An 18,421-nucleotide genomic window follows, 5' to 3' on the forward strand; every position below is an offset into this window, starting at 1 on the left:
AGGGAGTGCAAAGGTCTCCTATTGCCCCACTCTACAGCATTTGGAAAGTTGGGCTGAGGGGACTTTTACTTGTTACAATGAGTAGGAAACTAACATTGCAAGATGCTAGACATCCTGCAATATGCAGAATAGTACTGCATAATAAATAATAAAATATCCAGTATCCTTCAAACCTTCTGAATATCACCATTCCACATTCATGTAGAGGATATTCATGTTTGTAACTGTCTGAGCTTGTGTTTTTATAAACACAAAATATTTGTTGCACTGTTTTAGCATTCAGTGAATTTTTCAAGAAAGCAACAATCTTGTAAACCAAGGAGGTACTGATATTTGTTTTGTTTGGATCTTTCCTAAGAAAGTGTTTTTCATCATTGTGGAAAATCTTTATTAATGATGGCAACACCATTTATGCACTTATGGTATTTGAGTTGCCAATGCAATACCCTAGCATCAATCTTCATTTGTAGCCTTCACATTTGTTACTCTCTATATAGGAGCAAGCTTTTGACAATATCGTAGCTGTACTTGAGCATGTACATATTGAAATGTATATTATTTCCTTATAAATTACTTTCCTTTTATTACTTGATATCATAATTAGAACAGAATATTGATTTCTGTTAGGCATAAGTGAACGTAAATTATATTGTTGATGTATTGCATTACATATACAATCTAATATTACATATACAATCTATCTATTACATCTAATATTTGGGCATTAGATGTAATAGAGTTTAGAACTACTGATGGACACAACCAATCACATGGCCTTAAAAACTCTCTGTATGCTAAGTGTTCTAGTTTGCTAATGCTGCTGGAATGCAAAACACCAGAGATGGATTGGCTTTTAAAAAAGGGGGTTTATTTGGTTACACAGTTACAGTCTTAAGGCCATAAAATGTCCAAGGTAACACATCAGCAATCGGGTACCTTAACAGAAGGATGGCCAATGGTGTCCAGAAAACTTCTGTTAGCTGGGAAGGCACGTGGCTGGCATCTGCTCCAAAGTTCTGGTTTCAAAATGGCTTTCTCCCAGGACGTTCCTCTCTAGGTTGCAGTTCCTCAAAAATGTCACTCTTAGTTGCACTTGGGATATTTGTCCTCTCTCAGCTTCTCCAGAGCAAGAGTCGGCTTTCAATGGCCATCTTCAAAACATCTCTCATCTGCAGCTCCTGTGCTTTCTTCAAAGTGTCCCTTTTGGCTGTAGCTCCTCTTCAAAATGTCACTCACAGCTGCACTGAGTTCCTTCTGTTTGTCAGCTCATTTATATAGCTCCACTGATCACGGCCCACCCTGAATGGGTGGGGCCATGCCTCCATGGAAATTATCTCAGCAGAGTTATCATTTCCATGCAAACACCCTAATCCAAACGTTCCAACTTAATCCCCACTAATATGTCTGCCCCAGAAGATTGCATCAAAGAATATGACTTTTTCTGGGGGACATAATAAATTCTAACCAGCACATTCCACCCCCTGGACCCCAGAAAAACATATTCTTTCCAAATACAAAATACATTCATCCCATCACAATATCACAAAAACTTAAATCATCTCAGTAACAATAGTTAAGTACAAAATCTCATCAAAATCAATTATAGGCGTGGTCTCTCCTAAAGCAAAATTCTCCTTTAGCTGTGGATCTGTGAACCTAGAACAAGTTCTGTGCTTCCAATATACAAAAGAGGGACATTCATAGGCTAAACATTCCCATTGCCATAAGGAAAAACAGTAAGGAAAACAGGTTTAACAGGACCAAAACAGTTCCTAAAACCCACAGGACAAACTCCATTAGATTTCAATGTCTGAGAGTCATTTACAGAACAATGTTGCTTCCTTGGGGTTTGAGAGAGTGGAAGTCTAACCCTTCCTAAGGGCCTGTGTGGCAGCCCTTTCCTATCCAAATGCTTAGGTGAGTGCTCCAATATATCCACACATTGGGGAGACCACCTTCTTAGCCCCACCCTCCTCAAACATCGGAGCAACACCCAGATTCCCTTCCATCTCTGCGGCACACGCTCAACCTCTTCAGAACAGTGTGGTGGCAGCCAGGCTCTCCCCAATTCCCTGGGAACATGCTCCACCCTCTTTGAGGCTTGGGGTGGCAAAACATTTCCTGAGCATTGAGGCGGAAGGCCCGCCCTCGACCTCCAGGGCAAACTCACCCCCTCCATGCATGTGGGCTACTCGGCTCTCCCCGGCAGCATCTCTGTCTATAAAGATCTTGCAGAAATTCTGTTGGCTTTGCATGAAGCGCACAGGAGTCAAAGCCGTCAGACAATAGGACTTTCCACAAATCCTTTCTGCTTAACTCCTTTTCCAATCTTGGCTTGTACTGAAATGGCGGATGGGTTCCATGTTTGGTTACATCCTCACATTTGGCTGTAGATTCTGGGACTCCACACCCTGGAAGCCTGTAATTTTCCAAGCCATCAGCTTCTGGTTTCTTAGAACCCAAGAGTTCAGTTCTAAGTTTACCTCTCTCTGCTTGCATTTTACTATAAGCTGCAAGGAGAAGCCAGGGCACATTCTCCACATGTAGTCTGGGGATCTCCTGAGATAAGTATTCCATGTTGTCGCTTTCAAATTCTTCCTTCCATCTGACACCAGGACTCAATTTTGCCAAATTCTCTGCCACTTTAAAACAAGGATTGCCTTCCTTCCAGTTTGCAGCAACACATTCATCATCTCTGTTCAAGCCTCATCAGAAGTATCTTTAGAGTCCATATTTCCACAAACAGTCTCTTCAAAGCAGTTTAGGCCTTTTCTATCAAGTGCCTCACAATTCTTCCAGAATCTTCCTCTTATCCATTTAAAAAGCTGTTCCAACATGTTTGGTATTTGCAAACTCAGCAGCAAAAGCACCCCACTTCTCTGGTACCAAAATCTGTTCTTGTTTGCTAATGCTGCCGGAATGCAAAACACCAGAGATGGATTGGCTTTTATAAAAGGGGGTTTATTTGGCTACACAGTTACAGTCTTAAGGCCATAAAGTGTCCAAGGTAACACATCTGCAATCAAAGATGGCCAGTGGTGTCCAAAGATGGCCAGTAGCTAACCTCTGTTAGCTAGGAAGGCACGTGGCTGGCATCTGCTCCAAAGTTCTAGTTTCAAAATGGCTTTCTCCCAGGACGTTCCTCTCTAGGCTCAAAAATGTCACTCTTAGTTGCACTTGGGATATTTGTCCTCTCTCAGCTTCTCCAGAGCAAGAGTCGGCTTTCAATGGCCATCTTCAAAACATCTCTCATCTGCAGCTCCTGTGCTTTCTTCAAAGTGTCCCTCTTGGCTGTAGCTCCTCTTCAAAATGTCACTTACAGCTGTACTGAGTTCCTTCTGTTAGTCAGCTCATTTATATAGCTCCACTGATCAAGGCCCACCCTGAATGGGTGGGGCCATGCCTCCATGGAAATTATCTCAGCAGAGTTATCACCTACAGTTGGGTGGGGCACATTTCCATGCAAACATCCTAACCAAACATTCCAACTTAATCCCCACTAATATGTCTGCCCCACAAGATTGCATCAGAGAATATGGCTTTTTCTGGGGGACATAATACATTCAAACCAGCACAATGAGTATTCAAAAACATATATCTACCCTGAGTTGAAAGCTTGAACTTAAAAATATATCCACAATGTGACCGTGTCTCACCACTTCCACCATCAGCAAAGCTACCATCTCCCCAATGGGTTAATGCAATGGTCTCCTAACCTTACAACTTGTTCCACTCTTACTCCCTACTATCTAGTCTCCACAAAATGATTAGGTCCTGATCAGGATTATCTCCTTAGAATGCAAATGAGTTTGTCTTGTGTCTCAAAATCATCCATGGTCTTTCCATATCACTTACAAAATCCAGGTCCTCACCATGGTCCCCATGGTCCCCATGGCCCTACATGATCTTATTCCAGCCACATTTCTGACCTCATTTTCTACGACTCTCCATGGCTCTCACTCCACTGCATCTACCTTCGTGTTTCTTCAAGCACATCAAACATATTGTCTCCCCTGAAGCTCTGTACTTCCCCCATATACTTCTCATGATTTATGTCCCTAAGTTTCTGCTCAGATGTAATCTCATCAGAAATACTTTTCCTGATTCCATATACACACTCACCATCATCACCATTACCTCACCTTGCTTTCATTTTTCTTCATAATATTAATCACCATCTGGCTTATCTATCTGTTCATGCATTTATTGTTTATATCTCACCACTAGAATGTAAACTTCATAAGAACAGTGACTTTGTTTCACCCACTCTTGTTTCCTCATCCCTGGGAAGAGGGCTTATCACATAAAATGCTCAAAAATATTTTGTTGAATGAATATAAAATTATGATACAAATTACATATTTCCCACCAAAATTAGGATAATATCCTAGTATAGGATACAATCATAAGCAATCACATAATTGCTTATAGTGGCAATGTTTATTTCCATGAGCTATAGTAATAATAATTACTCAATAATTACAGTCTATTTATTTATCTGAACATTTCTAAATAACACATTTTAATTTCTTATTTTTAAAAGTATTTTATTTGAAGTTTTAAAATATTTTAAAATCAGTGAAATAAATGCTATCAAGTCAGTATTCCAGTTTATAAATTTAAATTAACAACTTTGTAATAAAAATAATTACTTGAAATATTTATTTATTGGAAATAATTCCTGACTTAAGTAAATTTGCTTAATATACTACAATTTTTAATGAATTATCAAGGTTTATAAGCTGGTAAAATATTATACAATAGTAAGATTTTTAGAATAAAAGATGGCATACAGGAAAAACTCTATATCAGGGACATGAAAATGCATAAATTAAGATATTGAATTAAGAATTAAATTTAAGAAAATAGTACCTAATTTATTAACAGATTAAAAATTTTCTCTGACTTATATGCAAAATGATTCTTCAATTTTTATTTTTAATCTAAAATTGCATTCAGCTTTTTAACAAGCATTTTTAATTAAAATATGGGCATATCCACTAAGTAATCATTTCTTATTAACAAGGATCATAAACACAGGAGACAAAAATGTGTGGAATTGAACAGCTGCCTTCCATCCAGCCCAGAATTCTGCTTTGACAGAATCATTCAGGAGAAATGGGTACCCATGATGACATTAACCTCACAGGTAAACATTCACCTTCTTTATTATATATTATACCACTTAGAAATTTATCTAAACTCTCCTTGAAACAGTCGATATTTTCAAGTTGTACAAACTCTGGATACAAATTCTATGTTTGCTATCTTTGCTGAAAAGGTACAACATAGATGATTTGAGGACATTAGCAGTAAAAACGCTCTGCTCTTTGGCACATTAGAGGAATTGCTTTATGCATCCAATATTCTAGATATAGCTCTTCATTCTGGAAAGATGTAGTAGCAAAAGTTCCTGAATGAAAGCATCCAGGGGAATCAGAATTTCAGTGAATTCTCTGACAATTGTACCTGAATCTTTGCAGACATTATTCTTTTAGAGTTAAGAGACTAACATCCACGGCTGCCAAGAACAGATAGCTTCTATTTGGTAAACCACATCTGTGCCCAAATGTGATTTGTTTATACCTCTACTGTAACATATCATTTTACTTTGTGCTGGGTCATTAGGCTACATCAGTCAGTAAACAGTGAGGCACTAAACCTAAGAGCAAGGAAAATGTCTTACAATACAGTTTTAGTGCTTTGAGTAAATTAACGCATGAGTAGGTAAATGAAGTAAAAAAATAATTTAGTGACAACTTCACATGGCTTTGCAACAAAGACCTTTCATCAACTCTAATAGGCATAGAAGATGTCTCTTTTGGGCACCAAAAAGTGCAGTAATTTCACATTGTAGGTGAAGTTGATCCCTCAGTTATCCTCTGCTGAAACTAGCAATGACTACTACAGAAAAGACTTCCCACTACAGACTAGAAATAATCCCTTCTCCAAGAAGAGTTCCATTTTAATACAGTCGATTAAAATGCTGTTCCCATTATTATGATAAAAAGCTTAGTTCTGAGGATTACCTGAAAATGCTAGTTTTAATCTAATTGGTATCAGGTAGTGTATATTGCTTATACAAAATAGATAATTTATCTTCATGTTTATATTTTAAACTAAAGTAACTTTTTGGTTTGTTACTCTCTGTAATTTTCTTTCATTTTATTAAAATCAATGGCTTTTGAGGGTAGTTTCCCTTAATCAGCTCTGTCTTTGCATTAACTGTTATTTCTGTTAGTAATACTTGATCTATAGAAGAGACACCACTGTGTCATCCAGTGATAGTAACTAAAAAAGTAAAGATTGAGTAGTTCAAGCAGCAAATAACTGAAAACAACTTAAGATAGTTATGGAATATCCTAAATATATTAAGAGAGGGCATCATTTCTCAGGCTGTTTCAGGGATTTGCAGTGTGTAGAATATAAACACAGTCTGTAGAATATAATTCTACACACCAGATATACCCAAATATACTTTGGTTTTGGTGTCACTATAAAAATAAACTTATGTGATTTTATACAAATTGCGTCAAAGCAGGAAGATTCTTTTTGAAACCTGAAAAACGTACTATATTCCATAGACCATCATTAATAGCTTTGCCTCCAGTTGTGACTTTGGCTGTATCCTCATTCTTAAACTGAATTTCAATCCTTCCATCACGAAGCGCAAGCAGGAACCAAGCTGATTGATCAAGAGATTCAGCATACAGCATAATGCCTTCTGAATCATATGTCCGGAAATCAAATTCAGCTGAAAATCTAAACAATGGACAAAGAGAGATCCTTAATAGTGAGAAATATGGATTATATGTATTTTTTTTTGTTCCTTGTACTGGCAAACAGTAATATGTTGAGTCAACTATCTATTTTGTTACCTGGAATTAATAAAAGAGAAGGACAGAATCAAACTGTTGATATATTATCTCTGGCTCCATGTGTGTTTAAAATCAAATCATTACATTTTCTATTCTTGGAGTCAGTGAAGAGATGCGTTGGTAATTTTTCATCTTTTTTTTTTTTTGGCATACATTTTGAAGGCATTTTTTTCAAATGCTGGAATTAATACATATGTACAAATAGGCATACTGTATCTCTCCTGGGGTCTTTTAGGCACTATATAATCTGACATTATGATTTACTTTTTTGCTATATCCATAAGTGGTTGGTAAAATATGTTATAATTTCATTGCTGGGCTTATCCATCAAAAAGCACATTTTCTCTATGGTTTCATATACGTCAGGAAGAAATCACTCGCAGAAATCTACAAGACAGCATGTGGATGATTGCAAACATAATTAAGCCTTCATGTATGGTAAGGAAGAAAAGTCAAAAACTTTAAAATGTGTCTGTTAGCTGGATTTCAAAAGCTCTCCCAGAAACTCTCATTGCAAAAACAGAGTATATGGGAAGAGAGCTTAACTTCAGGGATATAGTCTAGCCATGTGTTTGGGAGTATCTGAGCTCTTGCAATGCCTGTGGTTGTTAAAATATGTAGCTATTACAGAGAAGGAAAAATCTTAGGGATGCTGGATTAAAATAACACATGTTAATTAGTGTCCTTAGGACACCTTAATAAGAATCAGCATTAAAATTTCCAAAGGACCAGCAAATCAAAAAGATTGGGAAAATGGCAAATGGGGAAGAGAAAAAAAATAGTTGTATACCTATTAGTCACCTGAGTTAAGTTAATTAAAGGTAATTTAAGTGAAAGTTTCAGTACTTAAAGCAAGAAGGAATTCCACACCTTATTTCCACATATAAACAATCCATTGTGCTTTATTAGAGAAGAAAGTCATCAAAATGCTATTCTACCTTCTCAGACTTCTTACTCTAAAGTAAATGATTAATTCTAAGATTAAGCAGACCTGTCCTTTATCAAAAATACTGCAAGAGCAATTGGGAAATAATAAAGGTATGCTTCACAGCAGAGTTATGGAATGAGATGCTTTTAGTAGGAGAACGATGAAATTAGGTCTCTAAAGAACAATGAGGTTGGAAAAGTATTCCAAACTTCTAAACAAATGAGAGAAATATAGCAGGATATGATTTGCTGACCAGCATAAACAAAGGATAGATTCATATCTGATTTCCCTGGGAAATTAAGTACTGTTGAAGACATGAAGAGACAGAGGAGCAAAGATATATTTATTCAGAGAGAAAATAACTAGTTTTAACTTCCAACTCACATATTCAGGTCAAAAACCTTACATACAAAAAGCACTTCTGATGCAGTCTGCCTAACCCCAAAACACAGCAAAACAAAACAAAACAAAAGCCCCTTTGTCAGGGCTGTAATTAATGGAGGAGCTACTCTAAACCTTCTCTTCTCATGGCACCCCCAGAAGATTTCTGGATATAAACTGTGAATCTATAAATAAAATGAAGATTCTGCTTAGGATTACCTGGGACATATAAGATAGAATCTCCAGAACTCTCAATAGACCCATCCTAGAAGATTGGGCAAACTAGTGAGTGTATGTGTTTTCTACTTGCTGTGTAACAAATTACCATAAATTTAGTGGCTTAAAATAACATCCATGAAAAAATAATAATAAAAAAACAACAAAAAAACCTAACATCTATTTATTACTTCACACTAGTGTAGGTCAGAAGTCAGGGCATAAATGGATTCTCTGGTAAGGGTGTCACAAATCTGAAATCATGGTGTCATTCAGGGCTACAATCTTATTTAAGGCTAAGGGTTCTCTTTCAAACTCACTGATTGTTGGCACAATTCAGGTCTTTGCAGCTGTAGAACTGAGGTCCCTGTTGTCTTGCTACTGGCTGGGGATGGCTCTCAGATTCTAGAGGCTACTCTCAGGTTCTTGCTACATGGCCCCTTCCACTGGTAGGTCACAGCATGGCTATTTGTTTCTTCAGGAGACTCTCACTTCAAATCTCCCTCCAGGAAGAGTCCGTCCCTCTTTTAAGAGTTTTCCCTGATTAAGTCAGCCCCATCCAGGATAATCTTCCTGATGCAGAATCAACTCATTGAGAAACTTAATTATGTCTACAAAAATCCCTTCTGCCATATGATGTAACATAATGATACAAATAATCACAAGAGTAATAGCCCATCATAGTCTCAAACCCTGATCATACTAAAGTAAATGGGATTACACAAGGTGTGTACATCAGGAATCTCGGAGGCTATCTTATAATTCCGCCTACTACATGAGATATGCCACAGAATATGCTTCCCACAGTATTGGGGGTGAGGGCAAAGCATGGTAATAATTGATTGAGGCGGCATTTGAAAGGTGGCAGATTCCCTTCAAGTGGAACAAAGAAAAGTTGCTGGAATAAACTTTCCATCTTTAGAATCCAAAGGAAATATTTTAAAGAGGGTAAAATATGAATTAAAGCATATTATATGGATAACAATGTAGTAGGAATTTACTGAATTCAGATTATATCAAAAAAGAACCAGTTTTCTGGGAATAAGTACTTCTATTCTCTTTCATAACCACCTGAGAATTTTGCTAATGTGAAGCATGCTTTATCTTGCCAAAATGCAAATCTGTGTATGCTCAGGATATGCCATAAATAGATCCTATTATGAAGATACTTTCCTTCTCTTTGCAAAATAATGATAAACTGATAATTCAAAGAATCGTGTTCTGCCTATTGTCTTTCTGGAATACATCAATGTACTGATTCATTACATTGGGGAAAAGTTAGCTCTTTTTTTAGAAGTATTATAGAATGAGAGTGAATTTATTAACCTTTTGGTTGGGGTAGTAGTTGATCATGGAAAACAAAGGTGAAGGAATTTGCAAAATCAGAAAAAAGAAAAAAACACTAGCTGTTCTTTGTGCTGGGTGACAGTTTATAAAAATTCACCAACCTCTGTATTTATGACAGGTAGTATGTTTCTGTATATATGGATGAATATAAATATAAACACACACACATGTGCAAACACACACACATATATACACATATATGCATAAAATACTTAAATAAAATAAAAAAAAAAACATAAAACACCTATTTGACCACTTCTGATTCAATATTAGGGATCAATCTATTGTGAATTGTCGGTGAGAATGAATACCCCTGAAAGTGCCTGAAGGTATAATAGAATTAATTTTTCCTCTCTAATTCTTAATATTTTCATAGCAAGTAAGTGTTATCTCCATTCTACATCATTAGAAAAAATATTTAGCACTGAAATGTGTTACAAGAGAAACTCAGATTGGGGGGAAGGACGGGAATATTGAAGGAGCACAATTACATAAGTGAAGTCAATCTTAGAATAAATTTCAAGTTGCTTAATGATAAGATGTCTATGAATTTAGCTGAATTATTTAATAAATAACCAGTCATATACCTAATGAATGAAATTTTAGATATGCATCCTTCTTTAGTTAATATGTTTTAAAATTTGTTACTCCACAATCGGTCTCACATGTTTCCTTAACATTATCCAACCAAATAACAATTTCTTCTAGTTCCAACAGTGTATGCTCCGAGAAAATTTGATAATTAAAGGACAATCATGATTCAAAAACATAAGCAGCCGCTGCTTCCCTAAAGTCAACCTATCTACAAGAATAACAGATAAAGTACTCAGGTAGTCAACCAAAACTATATGATACATTTTTTTAAAATAACACTTAATACCATTTTAATAATGAATGAATTAATCTTATTAATCAATCATTAATTTTCCTAAATACTTTTAAATATAACTATATTCTAAAAGCAGTATTTTGGATATTTCCTCAATGCTTAGTTTTCATAAAATGTTAAATAAGAATGAAAATTTTACAAATACATGAAATCTGCTTTCCCAGCTTCTTAGTAAATATGTATCCACTAGAAAAGGAAGAAGCATGGAGTAAGGTGAAATGATCATTGGGGAATATCAGTTTAAAATGACCCAAACAAGGTTCTAGCATGAAAATTAAATGTGTGAAGGAAAGAATTAACTTTAGGATTCCCTAAATAATCTGATTGATAATACACCTAAATTATCTGATAGATAATATAATTTCATATATTTCAAACCTTTTCAGTTACTTTCTTCTGTCCTTACCTGCTTAACCTCTAGAAATTACCTCTGGCATTGGTTCCTCACCTGGTGATTTCTGGCAAACGAAATTTTAGATATAAAACGACTCCTATAAACTGCTCTGCCAAGTAAAGTAATTCATAATTTTTGTCAAGGTTCAAAGGAAGGCACACTGGGATAGCCTGGAGAAAAGGAAACAAAAAAAACCCATAGATTGTTGTTTAGTGTTTGTCTCAGGTTATTTGTCCTTTCTCTGCTTCCTAGTGTTCTTGTCAAATGTATCCTCTGTGACACCCTAAAATAAATTAAGAATACCTTGGCAGTAATCTTTCACAGATCCTTGTGTAATCTGCCAGCCTAACCTACAAGAAAACATGTGTATTTAAAATATTGTTAAATGTTTGTGGCTTTAGATTTTTGTTAAATATTTCCTTTGCAAATCTCAGTCCTAAACATAGCCTCTTCCTAATAGTAATAACATGTACTCCCTTAATTAACTGACAGGTGTGATTCCTTTCATGAATTATATCTGAAAAAAATGTTTTTATTTGGAGTCATAAATAGGCAAAATAATTAATGTGTCATTAAATAGCTTATCTCTCCATTTAATTCATTCATTCATGTATTCAGCAAAAATTTTCTGAGCAAGGATATGCCATCTAGATAGGATAGAGAACACATACTAGAAAACCTAGGGGGAATAATTAAAAGTTATCATATTCATCTCCAAGGAATTTACAAGAAAGAAAGTGATTTAAAGTCATTAAATCTAGATTCATGTATTTTTTTCCCCTAAGGGTAGAAATAAGCATTAAAATGGAAAGTTTTTAGAGACAAGTTCTTAGGCATGTGAGGACATTTGGGGGGAATTGTGTATATAGCACTGCAATTATGTGTCGGTCCAGAAATAACATATCACTTCCTCTTAGAACTTCCATAAAATCTATTCCCAGGCATACATGGTGATGTGTAACCACAACAAATATTGAAATAATAAGGGACTAAATTACAAAATACACAAACACAACATGGCATTTCAATTAAGTAGCACTAAAGTTACTACATATACCAAGTAGCTTACCTTATGTTCCTTTACCAAGTAACTAGTATAATATTGAATATTTCATTTTTCTGGACATATCCAACTTTGCCTTGGTAACAGGTATAAAGGTATGTGTACTCTCAGGATTAAATCATTATTTAGTCAGTTGGTGCCTGGACTTCGGCCATCCACGATTGACAAAACATCACTGAAAATGTCTAAGCATGAAGTACTACCAGGTGTTCTTTAATGACAGAATTTTTGTAAAATCTTTTGCATTAATAATAACTAATGGGTTTCTGAAGAATAAACTGGGAGAGGATTCAAGATGGCAGATTAGGAGAGACAAAGCAAAATACTTCTCCATGAAAAACACTAGATAAAAGAGAGAAAGTGCTCCAGAATACCAGTTCCAGTGTTGTACCAGCTGGACAAGGCCTGCTACATCCACAGTGACTGTGAACTTGGTGAAACCGAGAGTCTGCATTCGGAAACGAGTGAGTGAAGTTGCTGGGGAAAAGGCAGCCACGCCACAGTGGGGAGACAACTGGGGTCAGCATTTGGAGGTGAGTTAGTTTAAAAACCCCAAAAGCAGCTGCAGATCCGGCAGCAAGACCTGCGCAGTCAAGCATGGTGGGGAGTGCTTTCCAGGCCCTGGGCACCCACCTCAGTATCTGGCATAGCCGATAGCTGTTCACACACCTGCAGCTAATTGTCCCACAGCTGGGAAGGTGGAGATCTATGGAAGTGGGAAGTTACCATGCCCTATACAGCCAAACTTTCAGCAGGCTGGGAATGCCCCTGTGTGGTGCTGCGGCCCAGAGCTACCCTGGGGGATTCTGCTCACCTGTGACATTGCACAGTCTTTCCTCTGCAGAGGCCTGCTGAGTGAACGCCTTGGAGGCAGGACCCAAATGGAAGTCCCAAGGGCCCTACACCAATTTGAGGGACTTGTGGGCCTGCAGCAGAGAGAGACTGTGGGGAGTCTGAGCCAAAGGACTGGACTCCTGCAAGAGCTTTAACTCTCCTGGAACGGCTGGGAGAGTTGAATCTTAAAGCCGCTTTCCCTCCCTAAATGCACAGGGGACATCCCCCACCTTCAGGGCTGGCTGCACCAACTGGACATGGAAATTTGGTGCACTGATTGGACCCCCACAAGATTCAGACCCCCACTCACTACAAAGACAAACTTGGGGAGAACTGGCTTGAGGGTAATAGGTGGCTCAGGGTTGCCATCTGCTGGTAAGTTAGGGAAAGTGCACTCCACTAAGCTGTAGCTCTGACAAATTATAGATAATTGTTCAAATAAGCCTGCATAACCTAAAAGAACCCTATCAAGACAAGCAAATGCCAAGAGCCAAAAACAACAGAAAAATTTAAAGCATATGAAGAAACCAGAAGATAAGAATAACTCAAACCCAAACACCAAAATCAAAAAATCAGAGGAGGCGGAAGAAGATGGCAGCATAGAGAGGACTGGAAGCTAGTCAGTCCTGCTGGAACAACTAATAAACAACCAGGAACAACTAGTAAATAATCTGGAATAGATGCAGGGGGGACAAATGTGACCGTTCACTCATCACACACCAACTAGAATTGGGAGGAATGCCCAAGATCACAGCATAAAATCTGTAAGCAAAAACTGTGGATGCAAACCAGGAGGCCCCTACCCCCACGGCCCGAACTACAAAGCCTTGTGGTGCTAGAGAGCAGCACTCTCCAAGCAAGCAAATATAGCTCAGCTGAGCTCCAATCGGGGTTTTAATTAACAAGTGTGAACTGCTCACTACAAGCTATGAATCCCCAGCAAGCAGAGAGAGGCTTTGGGTGACAACTGACCTTGGAGAGCCAGATGGTGGCCATGGACTGACCCTGAAGGGGGATTTCTGTCCCTTTTTCAGCTCAGTGGAGAAAGCCTCAGCCATTTTCAGTTCCCAGAGCTCTGACCCAAACAAGGGCGGAGATAGCACAGGCAGAGAGTTTATTCAAATGTTAATGACCTCTCCCTGGGTGGGAGGGAATCTTCCCTAAGAAGAAAGAGGTGGGGCTCAGCTCTACTACCCACCCTCCATTCAGAACCAGCCCCAGAGCCTGGGGGAAAACATCCACACTCCACACCTCCTTACACTAGTTTGGAGCTACAGGCTGACAGGTGTCACTTGCTGGGTGGAAAAGCATAGTGATTTGAGGCCTCAAAGGGTGTATCAATCTAAGATGCCCCCAGAGAGAGGTGATACTATTGCCTCTGCCTAGACCTGAGCCCATTCTGGTCTGGGAAAACCTGATTGGGGTAAAGAAGGAAACCAGATGGCTAGACAACAGAAAACTACAACCTACACTAAGAAAAATGAAGTTATGGCCTAGTCAAAGGAACAAACTTACACTTCAGCTGAGACACAGGAATTTAAACAACTAGTGCTGGATCAATGCAGAAAGTTTAGGGAAGATATGGCAAAAGAGATGAACTGTATAATGAAAACACTGGGTGTACATAAGGTAGAAATTGAACAAAACAACTGACAGAATCTATGGAAATGAAAGGCACAACACAAGAGATGAAAGACATAATGGAGACATACAAGACCTGATCTCAAGAGGCAGACGAAAACAGTCAGGACCTGGAGAAAAAGGCACTTGAAAGCCTACACACAAAAGAACAGATAGCGAATAGAATAGAAAAATATGAGCAATGTTTCCAGGAACTTAAGGACAAATGAAAAGCAGGAATGTATGTGTCATGGGTGTCCCAGAAGGAGAAGAGAAGGGAAAGGGGGCAGAAGCAATAATAGAGGAAATAATCAATGAAAATTTCCTATCTCTTATGAAAGACATAAAATTACAGATCCAAAAAGCACAGCATACCCCAAACAGAATAGATCTGAATAGGCCTATGCCAGGACACTTAATAATCAGATTATCAAATGTCAAAGATAAAAAGAGAATCCTGAAAACAGCAAGAGAAAAGCGATCCATCACATACAAAGGAAGCTTGATAAGACTGTGTGTGGATTTCTCAATAGAAACTATGGAGGCAAGAAGGAAGTGGTGGGATATATTTAAGATACTGAAAGAGAAAAAATGCCAACCAAGAATCCTTTATCTGGCAAAGCTGTCCTTCAAATATGAGGGAGAGCTTAAAATATTCTCTGACAAACAGACAATGACAGAGTTTGTGAACAAGATACCTGCTCTACAGGAAACACTAAAGGGAGCACTACAGAAGGAAAGGAAAAGACAAGAGTGAGAGGTGTGGAACAGTTTTGGGAGACAGTAGCACAGCAATGTAAGTACCTGAACAAAGATGACTGTGAGTATGGTTGAAAGAGGAAGGTTAGGAGCATGTGGGACACCAGAAGGAAAGAGGAAAGATAAAGACTGGGACTGTAAAACTCAGTGAAACCTAGGGTGCTCAATGATTGTGATAAAAGGTAAAAATATGTTTTTACATGAGGTAGAACAAATGAACATCAACATTGGTAAAAATGTGGTGGGATTGGGGGAAAAATACAATCAATGAAAGCTAGAGACTATAGTTAACAGAAACACTGTATTATGCTTCCTTTAATATAACATAGGCAATATACAAAAGCTAAATGCATATGGGGGGGGGCATAGGGAAATGGTATGGGACTCCTTGTATTGTTGATGTTGTCTGACTCTTTATTCCACTTTAGTTTAATGTTGTCTTTCCTTTTTTCCTTTTGTTGCTTCATAGCTGCCATGTCTTTTTTGTTTTGTTTTGTTTCCCTCTTTTTTTCTTTTTCTCTTGTCTCTCTACCTTCTTTGACTCTTCCTACTCCTTTGTGGAAGAAATGGAGATGTTCTTATATAGACAGTGGTGATGGTGGTGAATACATGAATACATGACTATACAGGGAACCATCAATTGTTTACGTAGGACAGAATGTATGGTGTGTGAACAAAACCATCTTTAAAAAATGGGTTGATGAAGAAAACTTGAGGGCACTATATTGAGTGAAATAAGACAGACACATAAGGACAAATATTGCAGGGTCTCACTGATATGAATTAATTATAATATGTAAACTCATAGGCATGAAGTATAAGTTATCAGGATATAGAATGAGGCTAAAGAATGGGGGACAGTTGCTTATTATGAGAAGAATGTTCAACTACGGTGAACTAAAACATTTGGAAATGGACAGAGGTGATGGTAGCATATTGTGAAAATAATTAAGAGTGCTGAATGGTGTGTGAATGTGGTGCAAAGTGTAAGCTCAGAGTCATGTATGTCACCAGAGGAAAGCTGGAGGTTAAAAGATGGGAATGTATAAAACAGTGAATCCTGTGGTGGACAATGTCTGTGATTAACTGTACAAATATTAAATGCTTTCTCTAATTGCATACAGATTCATAAATAAAATATATGCTGTCTAAAAAAAATCAGAGGAGACACAGTACTTGGAGCAATTAAAGAAGTAATCACAAACAATGAGATCATGGCACAGAATATAAAGGACATGAAGAAGACCCTAGAAGAGCATAAAGATGAATTTGCGAGAGTAAATTTAAAAAATCCACAATCTTATGGAAATAAAAGAAACTGTTGATCAAATTACAAAGATTCTGGATACACACAGTAGATTGGAGGAAGTTGAGGAAAGAGGAAAGTGAACTGGAAGAGTGCGGGCTTGAAAGTGAAAGTACAAAAGAAAGAATGGAGAAAAAAATAGAAAAATTCGAAATGGATCTCAGGGATATGATGGAAAACATGAAGCACACAAACATAAGAATCATTGGTGCTCCAGAAGGGGAAGAGAAGGGTAAAGGTCTAGGAGGAGTACTTAAATAAATTGTTGGGGAAAACTTCCCAGACTTTCTGAACAACATAAATATGCAAATCATAGATGTCCAACAAACTCCAAACAGAATACATCCAAATAAAAGCACCCCTAGACATATTCTGATCAGATTGTTAAATGCTGAAGAGAAGGAGCAAGTTCTGAAAGCAGCAAGAGAGAAGCAATTCACCACATACAAGGAAAACAACGTAAGACTAAGTAGTGACTACTCAGCAGCCACCATAGAGGCAAGAAGGGAGTGGTATGACATATTTAAAATTCTGAAAGAGAAAAATTGCCAACCAAGAATTCTTTATCCAGCAAAGCTCTTCTTCAAATTTGAGGGAGAACTTAAAATCTTCACAGACAAACAAACACTGAGAGAATTTGCTAACAAGAGACCTGCCCTACAAGAGATACCAAAGGGAGCCCTACCAGCAGAGAAACAAAGAAAGGAGAGAGAGGTATGGAGAAGGGCTTGGAGCTAAAGAGATTTAGTAGGGATACATTAAAGGAAATAAAGAGAGAGGGGGGAAATATATCTGACAAACAAAAACCAAAGGATAGGATGGGTGATTCAAGAATTGCCTTGCAATAATAAAACTGAATGTGAATGGCAGAATGGATTAAAAAATATGAATCATCAATATGTTGCTTACAAGAGACTCATCTTAGGCCCAGAGACACAAAGAAATTGAAAGTGAAAGGATGGAAAAAAATATTCCATGCAAGCTACAGTCAAAAGAAAGCACGAGTAGCAATATTAATCTCAGATAAAATAGACTTTAAATGCAAGGATGTTATAAGAGATGAAGGTCACTATATGCTAATAAAAGGGACAATTTGACAAGAAGAAATAACAATCATAAATGTCTATACACCCAATCAAGGTGCCCCAAAAAACATGAGACAAGCATTGGCAAAACTGAAGGAAGCAATAGATGTTTCCACAATAATTGTGGGAGATTTCAATACATCACTCTCTCCTATAGATAGATCAACCAGACAGAGGACCAATAAGGAAATTGATAATTTAAACAATCTGATAAATGAATTTGAATTAAAAGACATCTATAGAACATTACATCCCAAATCACCTGGATACATATTCTTCTCTAGTGCTCACAGAACTTTCTCCAGAAGAGATCATATGCTGGGCCAAAAAACAAGCCTCAATAAATTTAAAAAGATTTAAGTTATTCAAAGCACATTCTCTATCACAATGGAATACAATCAGAAGTCAATAACCATCAGAGACTTAAAAAGTCACAAATATCTGGAGGTTAAACAACACACTCCTAAACAATCAGTGGGTTAAAGAAGACATAGCAAGAGAAATTGCTAAATATATAGAGACGAATGAAAATAAGAACACAACATATCAAAACTTATGGGATCCAGCAAAGGCGGTATTGAGGGGGAAATTTATAGCTCTAAATGCATACATTAAAAAGAAAGAAAGAGCTAAAATCAAAGAACTAATGGAATAACTGAAGAAGCTAGAAAATGAACAGCAAACTATTCTTAAACCAAGTAGAAGAAAAGAAATAACAAAG

At 37.3% G+C, this 18,421-nt stretch overlaps 1 protein-coding gene across 1 annotated transcript in view; it reads right to left on the reverse strand.

The window, feature by feature from the left end:
- The window catches only part of PROS1 (protein S), a 111,815-nt gene that overhangs the window by 14,044 nt on the left and 79,350 nt on the right, over positions 1-18,421 (reverse strand). The window contains exons 9-10 of the mRNA XM_037833949.1: positions 11,088-11,203; positions 6,573-6,762 (exon numbers count right to left, since the gene is read on the reverse strand). Of these exons, the coding sequence (XP_037689877.1) occupies positions 6,573-6,762; positions 11,088-11,203 (306 nt within the window). The remainder of the gene's footprint in view (positions 1-6,572; positions 6,763-11,087; positions 11,204-18,421) is intronic.

The sequence above is a fragment of the Choloepus didactylus genome, chromosome 1 (assembly GCF_015220235.1).
Source record: "Choloepus didactylus isolate mChoDid1 chromosome 1, mChoDid1.pri, whole genome shotgun sequence".
NCBI lineage: Eukaryota > Metazoa > Chordata > Mammalia > Pilosa > Megalonychidae > Choloepus > Choloepus didactylus.